The sequence below is a fragment of the Symphalangus syndactylus genome, chromosome 13 (assembly GCF_028878055.3).
Source record: "Symphalangus syndactylus isolate Jambi chromosome 13, NHGRI_mSymSyn1-v2.1_pri, whole genome shotgun sequence".
NCBI classification, from domain to species: Eukaryota; Metazoa; Chordata; class Mammalia; order Primates; family Hylobatidae; genus Symphalangus; species Symphalangus syndactylus.
This window is the reverse complement of record NC_072435.2, coordinates 128,477,711-128,504,541: the sequence shown is the minus strand read 5'-3', so window position 1 is coordinate 128,504,541 and position 26,831 is coordinate 128,477,711. Positions and strand designations below refer to the sequence as shown.

General features: G+C 48.4%; 1 protein-coding gene and 1 long non-coding RNA gene across 15 annotated transcripts in view; one reads left to right on the top strand and one right to left on the bottom strand.

Moving 5' to 3' along the window:
- The first annotated feature begins 356 nt into the window (after positions 1-356).
- Positions 357-26,831, top strand: part of ZNF605 (zinc finger protein 605) — a 34,226-nt gene continuing 7,751 nt past the window's right edge. Inside the window, exons 1-6 of one of the 14 annotated variants that reach the window (XM_055239575.2) lie at positions 360-411; positions 8,710-8,832; positions 10,822-10,947; positions 11,217-11,393; positions 22,428-22,548; positions 22,780-22,872. In XM_055239575.2, coding sequence (XP_055095550.1) covers positions 11,379-11,393; positions 22,428-22,548; positions 22,780-22,872 — 229 coding nt within the window. In that variant the 5' untranslated portion in view covers positions 360-411; positions 8,710-8,832; positions 10,822-10,947; positions 11,217-11,378. Of the gene's footprint in view, positions 421-680; positions 902-3,714; positions 8,198-8,709; positions 8,833-10,821; positions 10,948-11,216; positions 11,394-12,526; positions 13,160-13,491; positions 15,972-21,494; positions 22,549-22,699; positions 22,873-26,831 lie in introns of those variants that run through there. The other 13 variants (XR_010115004.1, XM_055239572.2, XM_063614793.1 and 10 more) reach the window with 13 other exon arrangements.
- On the bottom strand, positions 12,027-12,581 carry LOC129460957 (uncharacterized). The gene is made up of 2 exons (XR_008650335.1): positions 12,484-12,581; positions 12,027-12,336 (listed from the first exon to the last, which is right to left on the bottom strand). It is a non-coding gene; the product is annotated as an uncharacterized lncRNA (long non-coding RNA).

Below are 26,831 nucleotides of genomic sequence, written 5' to 3'. Positions count from 1 at the left end.
GTTGGGGCAGGAGGATCATTTGAACCCAGGAGTCGGAGACCAGCCTGAGGCTGCAATGAGCGGTGATGGCACCACTGCACTCCCCACTGGGTGACAGAGCGAGACCCTGCCTCCAAAAAACAAAACAAAACAAAACAAGGAAAAGATGCAGACGCTTCCTCCTGTAGGCGCCTTTAGGTTCTCTCACAGACATGTTGGGCCAGCAGTGCTGGCTCCATCCTAGATTTCTTCCAGTCCTCCCCAGCTAGCCGCCAAGGAGCTTTTCCAACCGGAAACCTCCAATCCGCGACCCCGGCGGATGCACCGCCGAGCCCCCCGGGAAGTGTAGTTCCAGCGCGAGAGGGACGCTGGGAAATGTAGTTCTGCTCGTTCACTTCCCAGGTCCGGCCGTGTCCGCCTCGGCACTGCGAGGTCCGAGGGGTAAGGGAGCGTGCAGCGGGGGCGGGACGACGAGGCGGCGGGGCTGGGGGCGGCCTCTGTGTCTGCGCCGGGGGTCGCGGTGACCCCGCTGCGGACCGGCTCGCGGTGACGCCAGCGCGCACGAGCTGGCTGCCGGCCGGGGCGAGAAAGGCCTGCGGACCGGCCTGGGCGCATGCGCGGAAGGCGGGCCTCGGGCGGGGGCCCAGGGGGCGCGCGGGGGTGGGAGGCAGACGGTGGGGTGGGGGCTGTAGGGCGGGCGGCGGCGGGTCGCTGAATGTGGGTGTCGGGGGAGATTTGGGGTCAGCTGGGCGATTCACTGGGGGCCTATGGAGGTCGCTGTAGACTTGGAGTGCAGCACGGGCGGGACAAGGGGACGCGAGGCTGCCCTTGGCCCCAGGGGAGAGGGGCCCCTGGGAGGCCGTGTGGAGGATTTCTCTGCAGCGATTAGGACTCTGCTGATCAATGATTTGGATGCCTTTGGGTGAGCATTGGAGGCCAGCGAGGTGAATGATGAGACTTCTGCGGGGGCCTGCTTTGGAGGGTTTAGGGGCTCGCTTGTGTGGGTTCCATTCACTGGAAAGCCTGCCGGCTATGACAGTTTTGGATTTCACCAGAGCCCTGTGCTCCTGGAAACCAGCGAAGGTTGAGGAATTTCCCACCCTTTTGGGTTCCAGGAAATGGCTCACTGCAAAGATCCCCCCTTCCCCATATGACTTAGTTCAGCCTCCAGGATGCCCCTTGTTCACACAGACCTGCCACGTTGCCGTCGCTTGCCTCATCAGTGACTGGCTGAACTCCACTGAGCGGTCGGAGCAAAATGCTCCTTCAGCAAACTTTAGCTAAGCTTCCTTCCTTTCCCCATTTTCTTGAGCTTTGGCCCATCCGCAGCCTGAGCCAACACGCAGCCTCGCCTGAGAACAGGCTGGCTGAGGGTCAAGCTTTCTCTGCTCTGCTGTCTGGTCGCCCGCACTTCCACCTCGCTTGGCCAGGCCTGGTCTTTGCTAACCTTGTTTACACCTCTCTGTGAAAGAAAAACCCTTTTTGCCTTGCAGAGATGCACGTGAGTCTCGTGGCTTCACGGTTCTTCCCAGAAGCCCGTTCTGCTTCCCCTTCCCAACCCTCATCCGCTTCTTTTTTCCCCATTTCCGATAACTCTTTGGAGCCGTCTTTCTTTGCTCTGTCCAGTTGTATGTTTTATTTGACAGCTGAATAACAGTTGTTGCTGTTTCAACCCCTGTCTCCAATAGCGGAGGCGAGTATGGGGTGGCCTATGCTGGCTAGTGGCTGGGGTTCGTTTCTGTGCTTCTGTTTGGGGATCTTATGATGGAAGCATTAGGAATGGGGCGCTGTGTATTTGTGACAAGGGAGTCTGGATGTAAGTTAATGGTGGACCTGTTGCAAGTTGTGAGTGCGTGGACAACGGGGGTCATACTTGGCGTCATTGGAGGGGCCTGCGGAATCGGCTCTTGTGCAGAGCCCCACAGTCCCTTTCCAGGTGGTGTTTGGGAGGGCATGTGGGAATGTCAGTGAATGCTCCAGCATGGAGTGGATTAGAGAATGGGGTGTCATGGGGGCGAATGCTTGGGGGCCCCGGGGATAAGGGATTAGGGATCCCTGGGCATCGAGTGACTGGGGTCTAATTTAGGGGGTCTGTGGCGCAAGCCTGAGAATGTCAGTTACCAGGGAGGGGCTCTGTGAGCGCGTGACTTGGGCACCCAATGAAGTGAGTGAATGGAGACCAGTGTGTTGGTCCCAGGACAGAAGCCCCTTCTCCTCCCCTCTCCACCCTTCTTCTCCCCTCTCCACCCTTCTCCTCCCCTTCCCACCCTTCTTGTCCCCTCCCCACCCTTCTCCCCCCAACCCTTCTCCCCCCCCACCCTTCTCCTCCCCTCCCCACCGTTCTTCTCACCTCCTCACCGTTCTTCTCTCCCCACCCTTCTTCCCCGTCCCGACCCTTCTCCTCCCCTCCCCACCTCTCTCCCCCCTCCCCACCCTTCTCCTCCCCTCCCCACGCTTCTCCTCCCCTCCCCACGCTTCTCCTCCCCTGCCCATGCTTCTCCTCCCCTCCCCACCCTCCTCCTCCCCTCCCCACCCTCCTCCTCCCCTCCCCACCCTCCTCCTCCCCTCTCCACCCTTCTCCCCTCCCTACCCTTCTCCCCCCTCCACACCCTTCTCCCACCCTCCCCACCCTTCTCCCCTCCCTACCCTTCTCCCCCCCACCCTTCTCCCCTCCTCGCTCTTCTTCCCCCTCCCCACCCTTCTCCCCCCCACCGTTCTCCCCTCCCCACCCTTCTTCCCCCCTCCCCACCCTTCTCCTCCCCTCCCCACCTCACCTGCAGGAGTGACTGAAGCCCCTTCTCCCTGTCTCCCCACCCTTCTCCTCCCCTCCCCAGCTCATCTGCAGGAGTGTTGGAGTTCTGTGGGGATCCTTTGGGACTCAGTGTTTGGGGTTTCAGTCTGTGGTGATTCTTAAGTGGGGCTTTGGGGGTGCTGGTGATTAGAGTGTCTGGCATCTGTATTTAAAAGCCATGTGGGAGTCACTGGGGTCCAGTCATCAGTTGGGCCTGTAGGGATGACCCTGCCTGGCCTGTGGGGTCTATGGTGTGACGTAGGAATGGTTGATGCCAGGGTAAGTGTCTGGGGGCCTGTGGAGGATTAGGAATAAAGGGTCCAGTGTACGTCGTTGAATGGGGGACAGTTTTATTGGCTCTTGCCCTGGCATTGGCTTTGTTATTTGAGGGTGTTGGAACCAGGTGAGAAGGAGCTTGTTTGTATTAGTGACTGGGTACCAGAGATGACTGAATGACTGATGGGGTGAGCAATGAGGTCTGTGAGGAGGAATTATCGGAGGGCTTGGGAGTTTGATGTTTGGGATGAATGCCAAGCATGCGTGCAAGTGTCTGTGATTGGTGTGAGGGTGGGTGAGGGCGAGAAATTGGGGGCCCTGTGGGTGCCAGTGAGAGGGAAGCCTGGGGAGCCTAATAGTTTGCCATTTGCGGTGAATGTGGAGTTAGAAGTTAGTGGCCTTGCCTGGGCACCGTGGCTCACACCTGTAATCCCAGCACTTTGGGAGGCCGAGGCAGGCAGATCATGAGGTCAAGAGATCCAGACCACCCTGGCCAACATGGTGAAACCCCGTCTCTACTAAAAATACAAAAATTAGCTGGGCATGGTGGTGGGCGCCTGTAATCCCAGCTACTCAGGAGGCTGAGGCAGGAGAATCACTTGAACCTGGGAGGCGGAGGTTGCAGTGAACCGAGATTTCGCCACTGCACTCCAGCCTGGGCAACAGAGTGAGACTCCATCTTAAAAAAGATAATAAGTTAGTGGCCTTTGGGTATCTGTGATTACTGTTCTATACCGTGCCAGTCTGTGGAGTCAGTGGTCAGGTGTTTTTGGAGGCTGTTGTGGGGCCACCAGTTACCGCTTGGGGGCTCTGTTGGACGGTCACTGGGCAACCCACAGTGTGTGTCACTGAACGCCCTGGAGGGGTGGCCTCTCGGGGAGAGAGACTGGGTGGCCTGTGAAGTCAGCCGTTGTGGTCCTGTGGGAGTGATGAGGGCACATGGGGTGAGTGAGAGTGGAGTTGATGGGGTTCGGTGGTTGTGTGTTCTGGAGGTCTGTGAAGCAGGCCTGTTGGATTCAGTGATCTGGGGACGTCTTGGGATATGGACCTGGAGAATTCTCAGGTGGTCACTGTGAGTAACTGGGGGACTTGGGACGCTGGAGGTTGGCATGGGCTTGGAGCTGCGGAGTTCGGTGGTTCGTGTCTGGGGTGTGCGTGTGATGGAGGCCCTCTCTGGGACTTGGTAATCCGGGGGCCTGGGAGGGCCGTGTTGGTGGGTCTGGAAGCAGATCTGAATGCGAATAGGTCGTGGGTTGGCTCAGGCAAGCCTCTCGTGTGTGACAGGTCTTTTTGCCCTTTGACCCTCTCCTTGTAGCTTGTGACTGCTGATCAGTGACCACTCTTTTTACGTGATTATTTCCTTTTTTAAAAGTTCTCAGTGACCCCGTTGGCTTTAAGGTCTTCCCCTTGTAGAATTTCCCCCTTGCTGTTTGTACCTCCTGGGCCTCTGGCATCCCTCCCAATGACCTCTGGCTCCCCTGCCCAAGACCTTTGCATCTGAGGTGCCTGGAGTGGTGTGGTTGGCCTGGCCTTCCGTGGCGGGCTCCTCCTGCTTCAGGCTCAGCTAAAAGCCACCTCCTCCCACAAGCCTCTCTGACGTCTGGGAGAATGTCTTCTGCCCATCCATCACTCGGTCACAGTTAAAATTTCCTTTTTTTTTTTTTTTTTGAGACAGAGTCACCCATGCTTGAGTGCAGTGGCGTGATCTCAGCTCACTGCAACCTCCATCTCCTGGGTTCCAGCGATTCTTCTGCCTCAGCGCCCCCAGTAGCTGGGATTGCAGATGCCCGCCACCATGCCTGGCTAATTTTTTGTATTTTTAGTAAAGACCGGGGTTTCACCATGTTGGCCAGGTTGGTCTCGAACTCCTGACCTCAAGCGATTCGCCTACCGCCTCGGCCTCCCAAAGTGCTGGGATTACAGGCATGAGCCACCGCGCCCGGCCCACAGTTAAAATTTCTTCTGAGCGCTCACAGTCAGAAATCATTTATTTACTTGGCTGTTTCCCTAGAGGGCAGAGACGCCGTACATCTTGTTGAGTGGTGTTTCCCATGTGCTCATAACAGTGCCTGGTGTGTAATAGGAATTCGGCAAATGCTTGCTTTCTTAATGGGTAGATGAGACTGTGTGTGTGTGATGCATGCATGGCTGTGTGTGATGTGTGTGAACGTGTGTGTATGTGATGTACGTGTGTGAAAATGTGAGGTGTGTGTGGGAATGTGTATTGTGTGATGTGCGTATATGTTTGTGTGTGATGTATGAGTGTGTATGAGTGTGAGTATATGTGTGTGATGTATGCGTGTATGTGTGGTGTATGTGTATGAGTGTGTGATGTACGTGTGTATTAATGTGTGTGTACTTGTCTATATGTGATGTGTTGTACATGTGTATGTGTCATGTATGTATTGTGTGTGCATGTGTGATGTATGTGTATATCAGTGAGTGTGCATGCCTGTGTATGTTATGTAGGATGTACGTGTGCATCAGTGTGTGTATCTGTGTACGTGTCTGTGATATGAAAGTGTGTATCTGTGTGTGTGCATGTTTCTGTGTGTACATGTCTGTGTGTATATGTGTGCATCAGTGTATCAGTGTGTGTACATGTATGAGTGTGTGATGTACGATGTACATGTACATCTGTGTGTGTGTACATGTCTGTGTGTATGTATGCATCTGTGTGTGCGTGTCTGAGTGTATATGTGTGAGGTACGTATCTGTGTACATGTCTGTGTGTGTGATATACGTATCTGTGTGTACGTATGTGTATGTGTGATGTACATGTGTATGTGTGTACGTGTCTGTGATGTACGTATCAGTGTGTGCATGTCTGTGTACGTGTCTGTGTGTGTACATGTGTATCTGTGTGTATGTGTGATGTACGTGTGTCAGTGTACGTATCTGAGTGTATGTGTGATGTACGTATCAGTGTGTCTGTGTGTGTATTCATGTCTGTGTGTACGTGTCTCTGTATACGTTACATGTGTATCAGTGCGTGTGTGCGTCTGCGTCTGAGTGTATGTGTGATGTACTTGTGTATCAGTGTGTCTGTACCTGACTGTATGCGTGATGTATGTATCAGTGCGTGTACGTCTCTGTGTATGATGTATCTGTGTGTACATGTCTGTGATGTACGTGTGTTATCAGTATGTCTGTACATGCCTGTGTGATGTACGTGTGTATTAGTGTCTCTGTGTGTGCATGTCTTTGTGTGTACTGTCTGTGTGTGTACCTGTGTATCTGTGTTTGTCTGTTAGTGTATGTGCGATGTACTCAGGGTGTCTGTGTGTGCCTGTCTTTGTGTGTGTGTGTGTACGTGTACGTCAGTGTGTGTGCATGCGTCTGTGTGATGTACATGTGTATGTCTGAGTGCATGTGCGTCTGTATGTGCATGTCTGTGTGCGCATATCTGTGTGTGCGTGTCTGTGTGTGTCTGTGTATGTGTGCATCTGCATCTGCATGTCTGTGTGCGCATATCTGTGTGTGCGTGTCTGTGTGTCTGTGTATGTGTGCATCTGTGCATCTGCATGTCTGTGCATGTCTGTGTGTGCGTGTCTGTACATGTGCATGTGTGTGCGTCTGTGAGTGTGTGTGCATGTCTGTGTGGGCGTGTACTTGTATGTCAGTGTGTGTGGGTGAGAGGTTCGGCGTGAACGTGAGAGCAGAGGGATTAAGTACTCAGGATTCTGAAGGGGGAGGCCAGGGTGGCTGCTTTTGGACTCAGGACAGCAAGACATTCCCTTTGCTGGAGACGCAGCTGGAGGAGGTCCCCTCTGCATTCACTCAAAAAGGATCCAAACTAATTCGAAGCTTCCGGGAGGGCAGGGGGACCTTGATCTCAGGGACCCCAGGTTTGGATGCCAGTAACGATGGGGTCTCTTTGTAGTCAGGGCTCCTCTCTGGGCCTCCTAGACGGTGGAGCCGCCCGACCTCTGTGCCACGAGCCTGAAGGAGCTCCCGGGCGTCTCAGGAGGAGCTGCGTCTTTGGATGCCAATCTCTGGGCTCTTCCAGGATGTTTTTTCTCGAGAAATCTGCCTCGAGCCGCAAACCCTTCACACTGTGGACTAGAAAGAGTCCTCTTAGAGCCTCTGGCCTTTATCTCTACTTCAACTGCGAATGGGCGAAGCCTGCGCCATGCCTCTCCTTTCCCGCCGTTTCTAGGAATTCCTCCCACCTCAGTGTCCTTGCTCTGCTGTTCTCCATGGTTTGGGTCAGAATCCAGAGTTCAGCCAATGCTTCCAGAAAGACTGTGGTTGTTAACTGTCCCTGTTGACACTGGGACCTGTCTCCCCTCGTGACCTGAGTCTTACCTTGATTCTCTTAATGATGGAGACGAAGACATTAAGAACTCAGGAGCCGATGCCAGGCGCGAGCTACACTGGTCTCCGCCTCCTGCTCCCTGCAGATACTGTCGGGGACCAGCCTCAACACCACCCGTAGGGTACCCAAAGTCCGGTGGCGACAAAGGAATGAGAAGAGACAGGTTAAGAGTTCATAAAGAGTGAAGGCCAGGGGGCCAATTGCAAAACGGAGGCTACAAAAGGCCCAGAATTCTGGTCTCCACTCTATTTATTGAGTACAATCACTTAGATCCAAGAAGCAGATGTTCAGGGCGAAACAGTGAAAGGGAGGCAATGCGTCATACGTGTAATCTATAGCAGTGGCGGTTTAAATGAATCTCCTTTGTGCTCAAACAGCATATTTTTAACTTATCGGAGAGTAGCTAGTGGGAGCGGGCTTAACTAGCAGCCTGCACGTCTGGCTCCCAATGCTTCGAAGGAGTGTCTTTCTCCTTGAACACATTGTTTATGGGTAACTGAGCAACTCTCACTCAGAGCGTAGGAACATCATAGTGGTAAGAAGGCTTTCCTCCTCAGAGGCCTCTTGTGGCTTTCCACAACTTCTTGTCCCATATTTTTATGGCTACTTAATACAGGCACCCCATAAGCCTTTCCCCCAACAGATACCAGGCAGGCGTGAGCTACATTGGTCTCTGCCTCCCGCTCCCTGCAGGTGCCAGGCGTGAGCTACACTGGTCCCCGCCTCCTGTGCTCTGCAGGTGTGGATGCTGCTGGCTGTGCACCGTGGGGTTCCTGAGCGTGGGGTCACCTGGGAACTACCCTTGTCTAATTCTCCAACCCTCAGCCTCTGGGGTACGTGGGAGACTGCGCAGAGGAGTGGCATCTGGGTCTACTCTTTTTTTCAGTTGCCCTGGGGCAGAACCTGGCCATTTGCTAATATCCAGTCCTAACTTTCCTCCCTCATTTGAGGCAGGGGAGCGGAGACTTCAGTCATTGCTTACTCTATTTCTGTGAGACAGTGAAGACAGACAAAGACGAGAAAAGGGCTCTTGCTGTAGGTCTTCTCGCTCAGTTTACCTCACTTTCTGGAAAGGTGCCGCTGGCCTTGTGCCACTTGTTATCTTCCTGGCTAGCCGGTTAGCCCCTTGCCTGTGGGGCCCTTGCCGTGTGCTTGGGAGTCACCTGCTTCAGCCCTGGGAGCTTCAGAGCTGCTTGGCAACCATTCCTGGGCCACGTGGCCTCGCTCCGCGGGTGTAGACGGCAAGTGCTGGACAAATGTGCTTGGCAGGATTGTTACGTAAGGTAGAATTTCTGTCCCTCGTCTCCAAGTTTACAGGAAGCTTTTTTTGGACATTTCTTTTCAGACTCATTCTGATGAAGGAAAGAGCATCCCTGTGCAGCTGCGTGTCCTTCAATTCTTTGGCTCTGATTCCATGTCTGGCTTAATCTAAGTGGCCTGGTCCATGGGCAGTGAAGAAATTTAAAGTGTAAGCATTCATGTGCACCAGGATGTGGTACTTTTTGAGTTCATTACGCTTATTTTAAATCTTGGTCAGTCTTTTCCATCTTCTGCCTAAGATGATATCTTTTGTGCAGTTTGTGGTCTTTGAAAAAGTTTTAAAAGTGTTTAAAACTGGAACAGATACCGCCTGCACTTTTCTTCAGAAATCAGCAGTAACAGCCCAGGCTGTCGGTTTCCAAGGGATACCTGAGGCAGACCCCAGTCCCTGCGGAACTGAGGAATCATGGAGGGGTTAAGGGCTCCAAAAGTTTGGAGGCGGAGGTTGCAGTGAGCCGAGATCATGCCATTGCACTCCGGCCCAGGCAACAAGAGCAAAACTCCGCCTCAAAAAAAAAAACTTTTGAAAAAGTTTTAAAAATAATGGTTATACTTAGTTACCTGATTATTTGGCCTGATTATTTGGGGAAATCTAAAATCTGCCAACCCAGAAGACCTCTCCACAAAAGTAGAAAATAAAGAAAAACAATTTTATTATTGAATAAAAATCAAACGAGGCAAGACACAATGGCTCACACCTGTAGCCCCAGCACTTTGGGAGGCCAAGGCCAGTGTATCACTTGAGCCCAGGAGTTCAAGGCCAACCTGGGCAATAAAGCAAAACCCCGTCTCTACAAAAAATACAAAAATTAGCTGAGGATGGTGGCGCACACCTATAGTCCCAGCTACTCAGGAGGCTGAGGTGGGAGAATTCACCTGAGCCCAGGAAGGTTGAGGCTGCGGTGAGCCAAGGTCATGCCACTGCACTCCAGCCTGGGTGACAGAGCAAGACCCTGTCTCAAAGAAAAAAATGTGGCCGGGCGTGGTGGCTCACGTCTGTAATCCCAGCACTTTGGGAGGCCGAGGTGGGCGGATCACCCGAGGTCAGGAGTTTGAGACCAGCCTGGCCAATATGGCGAAACCCCGACTCTACTAAAAATACAAAAAAATTAGCTGGGCGTGATGGTAGGCACCTGTAATCCCAGCTACTTGGGAGTCTAAGGCAGGAGAATCGCTTGAACGTTTGAACCCAGGAGGCGGAGGTTGCAGTGAGCCGAGATCGTGCCATTGCACTCCAGCCTGGGCTACAAGAGTGAAACTCCGCCTCAAAAAAAAAAACAAAAAAAAACCAAGGGGGTGAATCTCTTTCTCTATTTTGCATGAGGGAAAATTAGGGGTTTTTTTCCTCCTTTTAATCTGTATTTGCCCTTCCAGGCCTGTGAGCACACGTTCCCCTCGGGGTGTCAGCTGCTCCCCCACACAGTCTGGAGATGCGCGTGAGGGAAGGACTGAAGGCCAGGCTTTAGTCTCTGAAGCTTCTGATGAGTTGAAGCAGAGGGGCGTTCAGGGGCCCAGGACCGAGGGTAGACCTGGGAATTGTGCCCCCTGTTCCGGCTGTGAGCTGCCCCCACTCCGGGCAGCTTGTGAGTTGCCACTCCCGCAACTCCCAGCCCTGGGATGCTGGAGGCAGGAGGTCAGAAAATACCCAAAGAACAGCTGCAGCCTTTACCCCTCCATGATTCCTCAGTTCCGCAGGGACTGGGGTCTGCCTCAGGTACCCCTTGGAAACTGGCAGCTGGGCTGTTACTGCAGATTTCTGAAGGAAAGTGCAGGCGGTATCTGTTCCGGTGTGAACTGGGGAAAAGGCAACATAAGACATTCCCTGCCTTGTGTCTTGCTGCCCCCTCTGGCTCCCATCTGCTGTAGGCTGCAGCCAGGCCCTGCTCAGCCTCAAACCCACGCCTCAGCTTCACCCCAGCCTGCGTCTGCCCAGGGGTGTCTGTTTTTCTTTTTTTACTCTTATATTAGTTCCTCTGATCTATGTTTTCCTTTTGTTTCTGGGCTGACGTGGGAGTAGGGAGCCCGAACCCCAGGCTGATTCACCATCTCCGTCTAAAGTCCATTTTCTGTTTACCACCCTGCCTAGAAATAAGTTGCATTTTACTCTGTAGCACTTAACACAAGTAATTTGATTTAGGTGCCTCCAGGAAATATTGCTGCAGAATGAATAAGCCCTCATGGCATTTCCAGAGCTTCGTGATGTCTGCGCTGAGCAGTTTGGGGTAGTGGTGCTCCTCTGGAGGTGTCTGCTTGAACCAGCCAGGTGAGTGGTTTCCATATGGCATTTATGGGTGGATCCAGGAGTTCAGTTCCGTGTGTGCTGCAGACCTGGCCTAGATGCAGGTCAGACCCGATGGAGACATGCTAGCAGCTCACATTCCACCCTGCTTCCCACCCGCTAGCCCTGATGTGAGCCTACCCAACATCTAGTTTGAGGCTTTAAATAATCTGAGCTCCCAGCAAGAGAACACCAAGATTTAGCTTCCCAAATTAATTAGATCATCTAAAATAAAATGTCCACTGCATCCACAGGCAATAGCCCTCTGGAACAAGACAATTCATGTGAGATAAGAAAGAAGAGCCCATAAGACCAAGGATGCATTCTCAGTTTACAGACCACTGACCGGAGGCCACTCCAGGGGGTCAGGACTAAGAGAAGTCACAAAACAGCAGATTTCCCAAGAGCAGTGGAAAATGATCCAGTCACAGGTGGGTTATCGGTTTATCCTGTGTTTTGTGGATGTTATGAGGCTTACAGAAATCTCTGCAACACACAGAAGCGTCTAAATACATTTAAATAAGAGAAAATATAAACTTGGGAAAGAAGATGTCAAAAGAAGCACAAAGTAGATTATAGAATCATACAAAAAGTCTCAGCTGGGCATGGTGGCTCAAGGTGTAATCCCAGCCCTTTGGGAGGCCGAGGAGGGCAGATCACTTGAGGCCAGGAGTTTGAGACCAGCCTGGCCAATATGGCAAAACCCTGTCTCTACTGAAAATACAAAAATTAGCCTCCCAGCTACTCGGGAGGCTGAGGCATGAGAATCACTTGAACCCAGGAGATGGAGGTTGCAGTGAGCTGAGATGGCATCAGTGCACTCCAACCGGGGTGACAGAGTGAGAAAAAGAATCATACAAAAGTCTTAAAGTTGGAAGAGATCAATAAGAAATGGGATCCTTCCCTGTTACAGAGTTGAACTGCAAGCTTTTCTGTTATTTCCAGAAGCCATAACAGAAAGGGAAGTAGAAATACTTAACGTGGTTTCCTCTTGTCAAAAGGAAAAAGCAGACAGATTACTCTGGAGAAGCAAATACTTCCAATAATTACACATAAAGAAAATGTTTTGATAATTATTCATATAGATGACATAGTGGTAAGATCCTAAATAGCAGCCTTGTAATAAATAAACAGGTTTCCTAGGACTATTTCTTGGAGCTCCTCAATGTCAGCTAAGGGCATGAATCTAAAGAATTCAGAACAGTTTCTTCGAGGACTGAGATGGGATCTTGGTTGCACATCCTACCTAGATTCCAGTTTTAGGAAAGAAACTTAAATCATCTGGCAGAATTGATCATTACGAAACCTTCAGATGGTCCCCATAAGTATGCTTTCCACTGGAATGTTGATGTGTTTGGGATGGAAATGCCGCTCCTGTTGGCAAAGGCTTGGCATGCAGGGATCTGCGTTCAGCTCTGTTTCCATACTTTGTTGACTCAAGAAACAGACTGTGGTGTCCCCTCACCTTTCAGAGGAATTCTTACCACCTAGCTAGCCTCTCCCCTCTCACCCTTTCCCTACCTTCTTTCCTTTCTTCCTGATATTTTCTTTTTTTGATGTTCAGTCCTACACCAGGAGTGGCACCACTGCACTCCAGCCTGGGCGACGGAGCAAGACGCCGTCTCAAAAGAAAAAAAGTAAAGGAATAAAGGATGGCTACTCCATAGGCAGAGCAGGGCATTCCTGAGAGCAGGAGGAGGAAGGCGCCCACCCTAGGTACAAGGCTTGTTTACATGCAGGATAACAACAACAACAGTCACAGGGAGATGTGCTCAGCTACAAGGGTTTGTGATAAAGGACTGATTTTCTTAATTACTACATTTTATAAGAATCAATGTTACTATCTTTAAAGCAAAATTAGAAATGCTTTTGTTCTCAAGACATGGGACATCAGGACATCCCTGGGCATGGGTCTGTTTAGTAAACATTATTAATCTGTCCCTTAACCGTAAATATCTAGAGGCCAGGAATACCTCACCTCCTGGCAATGCTGCCCAGCAAGCTCCAGCCTCACTTTCCCTCACCCTCACTCAAGACGGAGTCGCTTTGGTTCTAATGCCTCTGACAAAGAGCCAGTTGCATCAGTGCAGATGTGGGGATTGTCTCTTTGCCCTCAGCCGAGGGAGCCCTGAACAAAAAGCTCCAGCAGTTTTTTTGGACCCTGGGGTAGGGAGGGAGGGGCTGGGAGTAGAAAAGTACCAGGTACTGAGTCAAAGTGGGGAAAAGTGTCTTCAGGGTTCTCCCCCACCCCGACGAGGAGGTCTTGCATTAGCACCTGAGAAAGGCCTCAGGAGACTGGAGTGCAGGTGCCTGGGTAAGAAGGGCAAACATGTGAGATCACGACCCCTGACTGCAGCTCCCCTCAGACACCAGAGTGCGCTGGCCATGCACCAAGTCTGTTGGGAGGGCAGTTTTCCCCTGAGGCCTGCCGGGTAAAGCCGGGTAATTGCCTGTGCTTACACCTGAACATGCACTACCGGTTTTTAACCAGGAGCTAAGCTCCTTGACTCCACTCCTTGATTTTTTTAGGACCTACATGTCAAACAGGCTACCTCATCATGGACCCCAATAGGTCAGACTTTGAGGGGCCGCGACAATAACCAGGTAAATTGTCTGAGGCAACAGCAGACCACGGCTGTGACGCCACTCCAAGCAGGACGGTCGGGCCTGGAGGACCGAACATGGTCACCTCGGCAGTTGCCATGCCAGGAAAGATGCCTCACAGCCCACTGAAGAGACAGAAGAATCTGTGTGTATTTTCTTTACCTGGCCTGAGGCATCAATTCAGGCACAGCAGAACTCTGGCCAGAAAGTTGAAAGTGACCTGAATGTTTTCCAGGCTGAGACACGTCCTGAGTGCAATCCCAGAGGGCACACGTGGTCCCCTAGAAACAAAGAATTCACAAGGTCAGGCGCCCCAGCCGGGCACGCACGCCTCAGGTTGTGAGGTTAACAAGGATCCAAGGTGGCTTCCCATGGTTGGGCCTCTGTCCAGTCTGGATCATTGGGTTTAGGCCTTGACTTCAGAGGGCCTGCCTGGGACTGAGTTCCAAACCATTTTGTTTATTCATGATATCAGTTTGTTAGTCCCACCTTATCAGAGTGTGGACAGTCTCTGGAGGAGTTCTGCACAGAGCCCAGGAGCCAAGGCAGTCCTCTACCTCTCCTCCTCAGCACCCTGAGGAAGCTGAGGTGTGGGCTCAGCAGCCAGTCCAAGTCCACAGCAGCCACAGTCCATGGAAAGGCAGCAAGAGGAGCTCTTGTGTTTGTTTTTTTAGGAGGAGGAGAAAGCTTTTAGGAGCAGGTCTGAAAAATAAAGATCATTATTATTTTTCCCTTTCCCTGAGCCTCCCGAGATGCCAGTTTTGTTTTGTTTTTCTGTTATCTATGTGTCCCATGTAGTAATCAAAACTTAAGAACAAAATATCCCCCGTTTTCATTCATACGTGCTATCTGGAAAGGTTGTATACAGGAGGGACAAAATATTTTTATATAACTTAACCAAAAAGATATATCATGTTTAAGAATTGTTGAGCACAAAACCCTGAACTTTTAAAAGGTTTAAAAATAGGTTTACATAATCTCCCGTCTATTTGAGTCTTCAGAAAGGGGATGAAAGGGCCTCGCACCGTGCCCCGTGGAGTCTGAGGTGTCTGTAATTGGAGAAGAAGAGTGCGTGATGGAGGGCAGCCCGGAGAAGAAGGACGCGTGATGGGGGCAGCCCGGAGAAGAAGGACGCGTGATGGGGGCAGCCCGGAGAAGAAGGACGCGTGATGGAGGGCAGCCCGGAGAAGAAGGACGCGTGATGAGGGCAGCCCGGAGAAGAAGGACGCGTGATGGAGGGCAGCCCGGAGAAGAAGGACGCGTGATGGGGGCAGCCCGGAGAAGAAGGACGCGTGATGGAGGGCAGCCCGGAGAGGAAGGACGCGTGATGGGGGCAGCCCGGAGAAGAAGGACGCGTGATGGAGGGCAGCCCGGAGAGGAAGGATGTGTGATGGAGGGCAGCCTGGAGGTACCCGTGGGAAGTGCCCCGTGGAGAACGGCTGCGTGAGGCCTGAGGCCGCTTGCCTGAGCTGCGTAGTCCAGGCTGCGGTTATCTTGTCCCCTCCCAGCAGCCACCGAAGCTATCCGTTACAACACTCAGTTACCCTGTTGCTCGTGGGTGATACGGTTCCTCAGACGCCCCATGATTGGGCCTATTGATGTGTAGCTTGGGTTGGGGCTGTTCTCAGATGCAGTGCGCTCAGGAAACCTGAACGGGAAGCAGATCTGGTCATGTCAGGCCTGGATAGTGTGGTCCAAATCAGTGGAATGTGTGGGGTTGGCTGGGCCAAACCACAGTGAAACAGCGAAACATTGATCTACCTGCCGAGAATGTCATGGCCCATTGACCTGGGAATCTGCCCTTGAGCGGTGTTAGCCTTGACCAGAGTCTGGAAAGCAGGACAGCTGTTTCCCGTGGTTCACCATCTTCTGAGAGCAGAAGCAGCACACGCGGAGGCTCGGTCTAGGCCATGTCTGCATCTCTGTGGGACGTTTCTCATGGCTGCATGAGGCAGTCAGTCACATATCTGCTTGCTCTGGAGTAGAAGACATCTTAGTCTGCATTTAGCAAGCGCAGTTGGGTGGTTGTGTTTCCTGGGTCAGCACTGGAGTCTTTTTGGTGAGCACCCATATGGGTAACAAAATGCTTCTTAGGAGCAGAACTGATTTTTATCTAAATGTCTTGTCCTCAGGAACAGAAAACCAAATGTTCTCTGTTCTTATTTATAAGTGGGAGCAAAACATTGGGTACACGTGGACACGAAGATAAGACCAGTAGACACGGGGGACCTCAAACATGGGGAGGGAGGGAGGAGGGAAGCCTGTCGGGTTCTGTGCTCACCACCTGGGTGACGGGATCAGTTGTACCCCAAACCTCGGCATTATGCAGTAAACCCACAGAACAAACCTGCATATGAACTCATGACTCTAAAATAAAGGAAAAGTTGAAATTTTTTTTTTTTAAACAGTCTTGTCTCCACCGGGAACCTTGTTTTACGTGCCAGTCTGAGGCTTGCCGGTGGCCTGATCCAATGGCCAGGGAACTAGCGATAGCCTGAGTCGGGTGAATTCAGTCTTCCTATGCTGCTCTGTAATGGCCCTAACTGCAGCAGTTCCCATCAGGGACTGGGGGCAAAGGCTAGCAGGGGTGTACGTAGATGGGACATCAGTATCAACAATACATTCAGGACTGGGGACCACATCATAGTCCTGTAGCATCCACAGTACGTTGGCTGTACACCACGTCTGTTGTGGGGAGGGCAGTTGTCCTCCATGAGGCCCACAAGGTAAAGCCTTGGTGATGGTTTATGTTTGGGCCTGAAATTTCGCACAGAGCTTTTTAACCAGGAGCCAGCTTCCTCGGAGGAGTTTTAAAACATGTCCAAGTTCATGTAATCAACATCACAGTCAGGACAGAACAGTTCCATCACCCCACAGGAATTCTGTGCGGCCTCTTTATGGCCATGCATCCCTTATCCCTGGCCACCACTATCTGTTTTCTGTCACTACAGCTTTGCCTTTTCCAGAATGTCCTATAAATGGAATCATGTCGGCTGGGCACGGTGGCTCACACCTGTAATCCCAGCACTTTGGGAGGCCGAGGTGGGCAAATCACCTGAGGTCGGGAGTTTGAGACCAGCCTGATCAACATGGAGAAACCCCATCACTACTAAAAAATACAAAAATTAGCAAGGTGTGGTGGCGTGCGCCTGTAATCCCAGCTACTTGGGAGACTGAGGCAGGAGAATCGCTAGAACCCGGGAGGCAGAGGTTGCAGTGAGCCGAGATCATGCCACTTCACTCCAGCCTGGGCAACAGAGTGAGATTCTGTCTCAAAAAAATAAAAAATAAAAATAAAAAAATAAATGGGATCGGCCAGGCACGGTGGCTCATGCCTGTGATCCCAGCACTTTGGGAGGCCGAGGCAGGTGGATCACAAGGTCAGAAGATCGAGACCATCCTGCCTAACACAGTGAAACCCCGTCTCTACTAAAAATACAAAAAATTAGCCGGGCGTGGTAGCGGGCACCTGTAGTCCCAGCTGAGGCAGGAGAATGGTATGAACCTGGGAGGCGGGGCTTGCCGTGAGCCGAGATCGCGCCACCGCACTCCAGCCTGGGTGACAGAGCAAGACTTTGTCTCAAAAAAATAAAAATAAAAATAAATAAATAAATGAATGGGATCACATATGTGACCTTTTGACAGTGGCTTTTCTCACTTAGCATACCTTTGAGATTCATTCATATCATATCCATAGTTTGTTCCTTTTTCTTGGCGTGTGGTTCCCTTGAATACTATCCCATGTATGGATGGGCCACAGTCTCTATCCATTCACTCATTGAAGGACATCTTAGTTGCTTCCACTTTTTAGCTGTTTTGAATAAAGCATTCATCTGCATATAGGTTTGAATATAAATTTTCAGGTGAATGTAAGTTTTCAGTTCACTACTTGAGTAAACACCTAGGAGTGGAATTGCTGGGTTATGTGGTAAGTCTGTGTTCAACTTTGTAAGAAACTGCCAAAACGTTTTCAAAAGCTGCTGTACATTTTACATTCCCACCACAATGAATGAGAGTTGCTGTTGCTCTGAATCCTCACTGGTATTTGTCAGGTGTGTGTGTGTATGTGTGTTCAGTTTTAGCCTTCTAATAAGTACATAGAAGTTTTTCATTATAGTTTTAATTTGCATTCACCTTTTGACAGATATATTGAACATCTTTTAATATATTTACTTTACATCCATACATTTTCTTTCTTTTTTTTTTTTTTTTTTTTTTTTTTTGAGACAGAGTTTCATTCTTGTCTCCCAGGCTGGAGTGCAATGGCATGATCTCAGCTCACTGCAACCTCTGCCTCCTGGGTTCAAGCAATTATCCTCCCTTAGCCTCCCCAGTAGGTAGGATTACAGGTGCGTGTCACCATTCCTGGCTAATTTTTGTATTTTTAGTAGAAATGGGGTTTCACCATGTTGGCCAGGCTGGTCTTGAACTCCTGACCTCAGGTGATCTGCCCACCTCAGCCTTCCAAAATGCTGGGATTACAGGCATGAGCCACTGCGCCCAGCCACCTTCCATATATTTTCTTTGGTGAAATGTCAAGATATCTTGTTAATTTTTAAAATGTGGTTATTTTCTTAGTAACGGTTCTTTATATCCTGGATATGAGCGCTTTAGCAAGTATGTAATTTGCAAATAATTTTCTCTTAGTCTGTGCCATGCCTGCTCTTTCTCTCAACATTGTCTTTCACAGAGCAAAAGTTCTTAATTTTGAAAAAGTCCAATTTATCAAATTTTTTTTCTTAAATTGATCGGGCTTTTGGTGTTGTATCTAACTCATTGCCAAACCCAAAGTCACACAGGTTTTCTTTGGTTTTCTTCTAAAAGTTTTATAGTTTTTTATGTTTAGGTCTGTGATCCATTTTGAGTTAGTTTTGATATAAGGTGTGAGGTATGTGTTGAGATCCCTTCTTTTGCTTATGAGTACAAAACTGTTGAGACATTATTTGCCACAAAGACTGTAGAATTGCTTTTTGTACTTTTGTGAAACAATTGAGTATATTTGTAGGGGCTTATTTTTGAGTTCTGTGTTCTGTTCCATTAACTTGTGTTTTTATCCTTTCACAAATGCCATCCTGCCTTAATTACTGGGGTTGTATAGGAAGTCCTGAAATCAAGTAATGTGAGTCCTTTTATGTTTAAACTATTTTGAACATAAATGTGCCTCTTTCATAGGCAGCATATAGCTGGGTTAGCTTTATATTTTCCATTTCTGAGCTTTTGCTTCATTATGAATTTCTTCTGGTCTATCTTCCAATTCACTTATTCTCTCTTCATCTTTTTCTAATCTACTCTTAAGCCCTTTCATTGACTTCTTAACTTTACTTATGCATTTTATCTCTAGGAGTTATATTTCATTTTTTTTCAAATCTACTTATTCATTTGTATAGTCTTTTGATTATTTTTCATACTTTCATTAACCTCTTATATTTCTTTGAATATATTAAATATATTTATTTTATATTCTGTGCTGACAGTTCAAATATCCTAAGTCTTTTATACCTCTCCTGTCTTTATTTATTTTTTTTTTTTTGAGACGGAGTTTCACTGTGTCGCCCAGGCTGGAGTGCAGTGGCGCTATCTTGGCTCACTGCAAGCTCCACCTCCTGGGTTCACGCCATTCTCCTGCCTCAGCCTCCGGAGTACCTGGGATTACAGGCCACCCACCACCACGCCTGGCTAATTTTTTTTTTTTTTTTTGAGACTGAATCTCGCTCTGTCGCCCAGGCTGGAGCCCAGTGTCACGATCTCTGCTCATTGCAACCTCCGTCTCCCAGGTTCATGCCATTCTCCTGCCTCAGCCTCCCGAGTAGCTGGGACTACAGTCGCCCGCCACCACGCCCAGCTAATTTTTTTGCATTTTTAGTAGAGACGGGGTTTCACCGTGTTAGCCAGGATGGCCTTGATCTCCTGACCTCGTGATCCTCCTGCCTCAGCCTCCCAAAGTACTGGGATTACAGGTGTACGCCTGGTTAATTTTTGTACTTTTAGTAGAGATGGGTTTCACCATGTTGGCCGGGCTGGTCTGAAACTCTTGACCAGGTGATCTGCCCACCTCGGCCTCCCAAAGTGCTGGGGTTACAAGCATGAGCCACTGCGCCTGGACAATTTTTTTTTTATGTGTGCATTCTGATTTCTCTTTTACTCTGTACTCATTTTTCTTGAATCTTTATTTGTGAGAATTATTTGGATCTCTTTCTCTAAATAGAATTGGCATTTGATTCTGCCAGATGCCTGAATGCATGTCCCCCTCAAAGACACTTTAGAACTCTCTGTGCTTAAGGTTTTTGCACAACACATCTATACTGGAGTTCAGCCCACACACCCATATAAATCTAGCTTGTTATAATTCTCAGGGACAATTTTTGACCTCTTTGTGTAACACTAACATTTGAGGCAAGAAATTGATTTTCTTTGTTTTTTTTTTTCATTGACCCACACACAGAGTACTCCTTGTGTTCCAGGTTTATGAGGGAAAATAACCTATTAGTCCCCTATGCTTGGGCTTATTCTAAGCTTTCCTCCTTTTTCCTGTGTCCCTTGTAGCTGTTGGGACTGGAATGCTCAAATTTACCTGAGTCCAACTGAAGGCTGGCCTCTGCTTACCTGTCTAGCTTTCCACTTTCCCTTTTAAAGAGGCCAGGACCGGCCGGGCACGGTGGCTCACGCTTGTAATCCCAGCACTTTGGGAGGCTGAGGCAGGCGGATCACGAGGTCAGGAGATCGAGACCACGGTGAAACCCCGTCTCTACTAAAAATACAAAAAAATTAGCTGGGCGTGGTGGCGGGCGCCTGTAGTCCCAGCTACTCAGAGAGGCTGAGGCAGGAGAATGACGTGAACCTGGGAGGCGGAGCTTGCAGTGAGCCGAGATCGCGCCACTGCACTCCAGCCTGGGCGACAGAGCAAGACTCCGTCTCAAAAAAAAAAAAAAAAAAAGAGGCCAGGACCATTCCCACTGCTCCCACTCCCTCTCTTACATTCCTGAACTTTCATCCCTCAGAAAACACACTTTGTTTCCATGCCTTTGCTCATGCTGCTGCCTTGAGAGTGTCCTTTTCCTCATCCCCCTCTGTAACCAGGACTTTCTAAAGACCCTTTATAAGCCTTACTGTCTTTACAGCACCTAACCCAGTGTTGTTAAATCCAGTGTTTTTATCCCTGTTTTGTCTCTATATTCTGTAAATTCTAGTTTCATAGCCCTGTAACCTTATTCACTCTGGCCTGAAAGGTACTTGAGAATGTGATTTTTTTTCTACTCATTTTTAAATTTCTACTACCTGTTATGATTCCTGGAATCTTTTTTTTTTTTTTAGATGGAATCTTGTTCTGTCACCAGGCTGGAGTGCAGCAGCACAATCTCAGCTCACTGCAACCTCTACCTTCTGGGTTCAAGCTATTCTCCTGTCTCAGCCTCTCGAGTAGCTGGGGTTACAGGCACACACCACCACACTTGGCTAATTTTTGTATTTTTAGTAGAGACGGGGTTTTACAGTGTTGGCCAGGCTTGTCTCCAACTCCTGACCTCAGCTGATCCACCCGCCTCGGCCTCCCAAAGTGCTGAGGTTTCAGATGTGATCCACCGCACCCAGACGATTCCTGGAATCTTAATTGCTCAATATGTGTGTTTTGGAAGATACCTAAAATAGCTGGCCAGTTGTTCTTACTTGGGAGCAGAATCACTCCCAGAGGAAAGAGAGTGTTTTTGTTGTTGTTGTTTATTTATTTATTTATTTGAGACAGAGTCTTGCTCTGTTGCCTAGGCTGCATGCAGGTGCACGATCTTGGCTCACTGCAACCTCCACCTCCCAGGTTCGAGTGATTCTCCTACCTCAGCCTCCCTAGTAGCTGGGATTGCAGGTGCCCGCCACCACCCCCAGCTAATGTGTGTGTGTGTGTGTATGTGTGTGTGTGTGTGTGTGTGTGTGTTTAGTAGAGATGGGGTTTCGCCATGTTGGCCAGGCTGGTCTTGAATTCCTGACCTCAGGTGATCCGCCCACCTCAGCCTCCCAAAGTGCTGGGATTACAGGTGTAAGCCACCGTGCCCAGCCAGTGACAGAGATATTACTGTCATTAGCAGACAGAGGCCAGGCATGCTGAAGGGCTCAACTGCATGGGACAGTATTCCTTACCTAAGAATGGTTCTCAAATACTAGTGGCACCTTCTCTGAGAACCACTGTATTGTTTAAAGACAACCTATTCTGGTTTCTTGTTCAGTGGATAGGTACATGGATGAATGAATTCACAATGATAAATATTTTTAAAATATTCCTTCCTCAAGGCATAATGCAAGATTATTATATTTATTATATTATATTGGTTATTCATTATTGTGTCACAAATTACCCCAAACCTCAGGGGCTGAAAACAACAAACATTGATCTCAGTTTCTGGGTTTCGGAATCTGCCAGGTCTTGCCCATTTGGTTCTGGTTGAGGGTCTCACATGATGCAGTGATGAAGGTGTTGAGAAGGGCTGCAGCGAGGAAGGAGCTGGCTCCTCCAGGCTCACCCAGTGGCTGTTGGGAAGCCTCAGTTCCATGGCACATGAGCTTCCATATGGCGGCCTTACAACACAGCAGCCAGACTCCTCCAGAGATTGAGAGAGGGCCCAAGATAGAAGTTGCACTTCTTTCTAACCTAGTCTTGGAAGTGGCATCTCATCATGTTCCCCTATTCTGTTCAGGACATTGAGTCAGTGAGTCCGGCCCACAGTCAAGAGGGGAGGATTACGCAAAAGCATGAATACCAGAGTCAGAGGTCACTGGGGCCATCTTAGAGGCCACCTACCACAAATACAGAAGAAAGTATTTTAAAAGACCAAATGAGAACCACTTCAGGTTTAACAGGGATTATGCTTTTCCAGATATCATTTGAGGATGTGGCTGTGGATTTCACATTGGAGGAATGGCAGCTACTTAATCCTACTCAGAAGAACTTGTACAGAGATGTGATGTTGGAGAACTATAGCAATCTGGTTTTCTTGGGTAAGAACATTCTTATGTAACTTAGTGTATGGCCAGCAACTATTTGGCCTGTGAGGTGTTTGTTGATTTTGGACGTAAGTTTTACATGTCAAAGATTATTTGACTTTTATACTGAATTGAAAGATTTTCATTCACTTGCTTTATTTTGTAGCTTTTGTAATAAAACATTCTTCATATTTAAGACTCTTAGCCCAAGCAGTTAGGTCCAAGTCCTCTGTTTCCAATCAACAGGTTTTCAAATTCTCAAACCTGATGCAATTTTCAAACTGGAACAACAAGATCCATGGATAATAGATCAAGAAATCCTAAATCAAAACTTTTCAGGTGAGGAATAATCAGGTTTATGAGATACAGTGAACATTTAATCTCAGGTTTTTGATGACAGGTGGGCACTTTTAAAGTGTTGTCTGTAAAACTGTGTTTAAAGTTCCTGAATCTTTAGAGTTGACTCAAGGTTGATGACATGAGTTCTTCATGATTTTTAATGGATGTGCCCCATAACCAGGTCTCCACATCGGGATGTGTCTTTTCTCCATGGAGTTTATGATTAAATGTGTCCCTCTTATTCAGTGGCACAGATTGGTGGCCATTTGGAACCCCACTTTCTTGGTTAAGGCTCTCTTTATGAATTCATAACTTTTTTCTTCTTTTAGATAACACTGATTGCCTTTGAGTTTATTTAAACTTCAAACTTTTATTATTTTTCTTCTCTTCCTCTAATTTGATATATTTCTATTTTAAAACCACACAGAGTAGAAGATGAACTCACTGATATAGAATGAAAATCTAGGCTGGGCGCAGTAGCTCATACTGTAATCCTCATGCTTTGGAGGTTGGGGAGAGGGCAAGACACGACAGTCACTTAAGGCCAGGGGTTTGAGACCAACCTGGGCAACAAAGCAAGACCCCACATCTACTACTACTAATAATAATACTTAAAAATAATAATAATAATTCAGCCAAATATGGTGGTGTGCACCTCTAGTGCCAACTACTTGGGAGGCTGAGGTGGGAGGATTGCTTGAGCCAAGGAGCTGGAAGCTGCAGTGAGCCGTGGGTGTGCTAGGCAACAGAGTGAGACCCTGTGTCTAAAAACAAAAACACACACAAAAAAACCCTAATACCTTAAACACAGTAAGGAGATTTTGCTTCTTACCTTCCTCTGTACAGACTAAGGATTTTCAAGTCAGTTCCCAGTGCATCTTTCTGGTATACTTTTTGATGTTTAACTTCTCTAAAGCTTCTCTCTCATCCCATCACATAGTCAGGTGGGTTTAAGTCCCCATTACTGGCCGGGCGCGGTGGCTCACGCTTGTAATCCCAGCACTTTGGGAGGCCACGGCGGGCGGATCACGAGGTCAGGAGATCAAGACCACGGTGAAACCCCGTCTCTACTAAAAATACAAAAAAATTAGCCGGGCGTGGTGGCGGGCACCTGTAGTCCCAGCTACTCGGAGAGGCTGAGGTAGGAGAATGGCGTGAACCCGGGAGGCGGAGCTTGCAGTGAGCTGAGATCGCGCCACTGCACTCCAGCCTGGGCGACAGAGCGAGACTCCGTCTCAAAAAAAAAAAAAAAAGTCCCCGTTACCTGCTGTGTGACATTGAATCTCCGTTTTTGTTGAAGAACCTCCTGCTATGGGAGCGTCTCATCCACTTACTTTTCTATGCTCAAGAGTCATTATTAACCCCATTTGAGCTACATTCTTCCTCACGATTCTTCTGAAATTTTTCTCTGCGTCGGTGCCTTTGATTATGCTACAGTTTCCCCAGGTCGACTTCACTTTGAGCTCTTTTCTTCAACCCCAGTGAATGTTCCTTGACTCACAGTTTTCTCTGAAATCTCTACCCATGTAGCATCTATAGTATAGTAACTCAGGCCTGATAAGACATTATTTGAAATTCCTAAAACAACTAGTCCTAAGATTTTTTTCCCCATAAAGAGAGATTGCCAGTAACGTAGTCTGTGTTTTTTGTGGAATTTGTGGTATGTACTTATTTGATTTTTAAAAATTGGTCATTATGGAGCCAGATAAGGAAAGGTCTTGTTTATCAGATGTCTCTTCAGTAGAAAAGTTTCCATCTAAGCATCTACCTTGGGAAATATTTATTTAAAATTTTTTTTTGAGACAAGGTCTCACTTTGTCACCTAGGTTGGAGTACAGTGGCGCAGTCACAGCTCATTGCAGCCTCAACCTGTCTGGACATGAGCTCCTCCCACTTCAGCCTCCCCAATAGCTGAGACTACCACCACACCCAGCTAATTTTTAAAAATTTGGCTTTTTTGGAGAGACAGGATCTTACTGTGTTGCCCAGGCTGGTCTCAAACTCTGGGCTCAAGTGATCCTCCCGCCTTGGCCTCCCCAAGTGCTGGGATTACAGGAAGAGCCATAATGCACAGCAGGGAAATATTTCAGGTTACAGATGTCTGGGCACCATTCCCATTGTTGTTTAGGTCTGAGTATGTGCAGTTTGGAAAAGCTGTAAAGATAGATGTTATGTTCCCCTATTAATTTAGAACCACTTCTCACGTGGAATGAGAGGAATTGAAATGAATCATGAAATAATTTTGTAGGATTTTAATTTAGAAGACAATGTAAAACCATAAAATATTCAGCAATGCAGTATTTGAACATGAAGCATTTGTGTTAAAGTGCAAAATTAATTCTCAAGATTAATGATACCAAAAGGAACTACATTAGAAATTCAATGACAAGTGAATAATATTTATCCTACCTTTACTGAGGGCTTGTTATGTGCTATACAGTGGGGATACATTAGTGAAAAAGACAAACCTGTTCCCTACACTCATACAGTTTACATTCTACTGGGAGAGACACGAGTAAGAGGATTACTTATTTGATAAATACTATGAAGGAAAGAAATAAAGAGGGTATTTGTTGGTGTGCCATCAAAATGACATTTTGGTGGGTGTGACATGGTGGCTTATGCCTGTAATCCCAGTGCTTTGGGAGGCCAAGACAGGAGTATTGCTTGAGGCCGGCAGTTGCAGGCCCACCTGGGCAACATAGCAAGACCCCATCTCTACAAAAAGAATATTAAAAATTAGCCAGCTTTGCTGGCACACACGTACAGTCTCAACTACTTGTGTGACTGAGGCAAAAGGATCACTTGAGCCTGGGAGTTTGCAGCTGCAGTGAGGTATGACCCTACCTCTTCACTCCTTGGGCAACACAGTGATATCCTGTCTCTAAAAAATCACCAAATACTACTTTTAAGCCTGTACATAAACTACTTTATTATTGTTTATCATTTAATTCATTAATTTGGATAGACTGTTTTTTTTTTTTTTTTTTGAGACGGAGTCTCGCTCTGTCGCCCAGGCTGGAGTGCGGTGGCGCGATCACGACTCACTGCAAGCTCCCCCCCTCGGGTTCACGCCATTCTCCTGCCTCAGCCTCCCTAGTAGCTGGGACGACAGGTACCCGCCACCACGCCTGGCTAATTTGTTTTTGTATTTTTAGTAGAGATGAGGTTTCACCATGTTCGCCAGGATGGTCCCAAACTCCTGACCTTGTGATCCGCCTGCCTCGGCCTCCCAAAGTGCTGGGATTACAGGCGTGAGCCACCACACCCGGCCAGACATATTTATTTATTTATTTATTTATATATTTATTTATTTATTCATTCATTCATTTTGAGACGGAGTCTCACTCTGTTGCCAGGCTGGAGTGCGGTGGCACGATCTCAGCTCACTGCAACCTCCGCCTCCCGAGTTCAAGCGATTCTCCTGCCTCAGCCTCCCGAGTAGCTGGGATTACAGTCGCACACCACCATGCCCAGCTAATTGTTGTATTTTTAGTAGAAATGGGGTTTCACCATGTTGGCCAGGCTGGTCTCGATCCCTTCACCTCGTGATCTGCCTGCCTCGGCCTCCCAAAGTGCTGGGATTACAGACGTGAGCCGCCATACCCGGCCTGGATAGACATATTTTTAATCTCATCTTGATTTGATTTTAATTTAAAATTATTGTTTTTCTTTTTTTCCACATCTTATAAAACAATTTTCTATAAACTCTTCAAGTAGATTTCACACTTGCCTACATATGACTCTTGCTTTTGATCTTCAAACTTCTTTGCATAGTCCTTTTCATCTCAACAAATAGTATTATCATCTTTGTTTATGCCCGAAACACTGAGTCTTTAATTTTCCATTATCAGCAGTTGTGCTTCCTCTGAAATTCTATTTTCTTTTTGAGATGGGGTCTCACTCAGTCATCCAGGCTGACGTGCAGTGGCTCACTCTCAGTTCACACAACCTCCGCC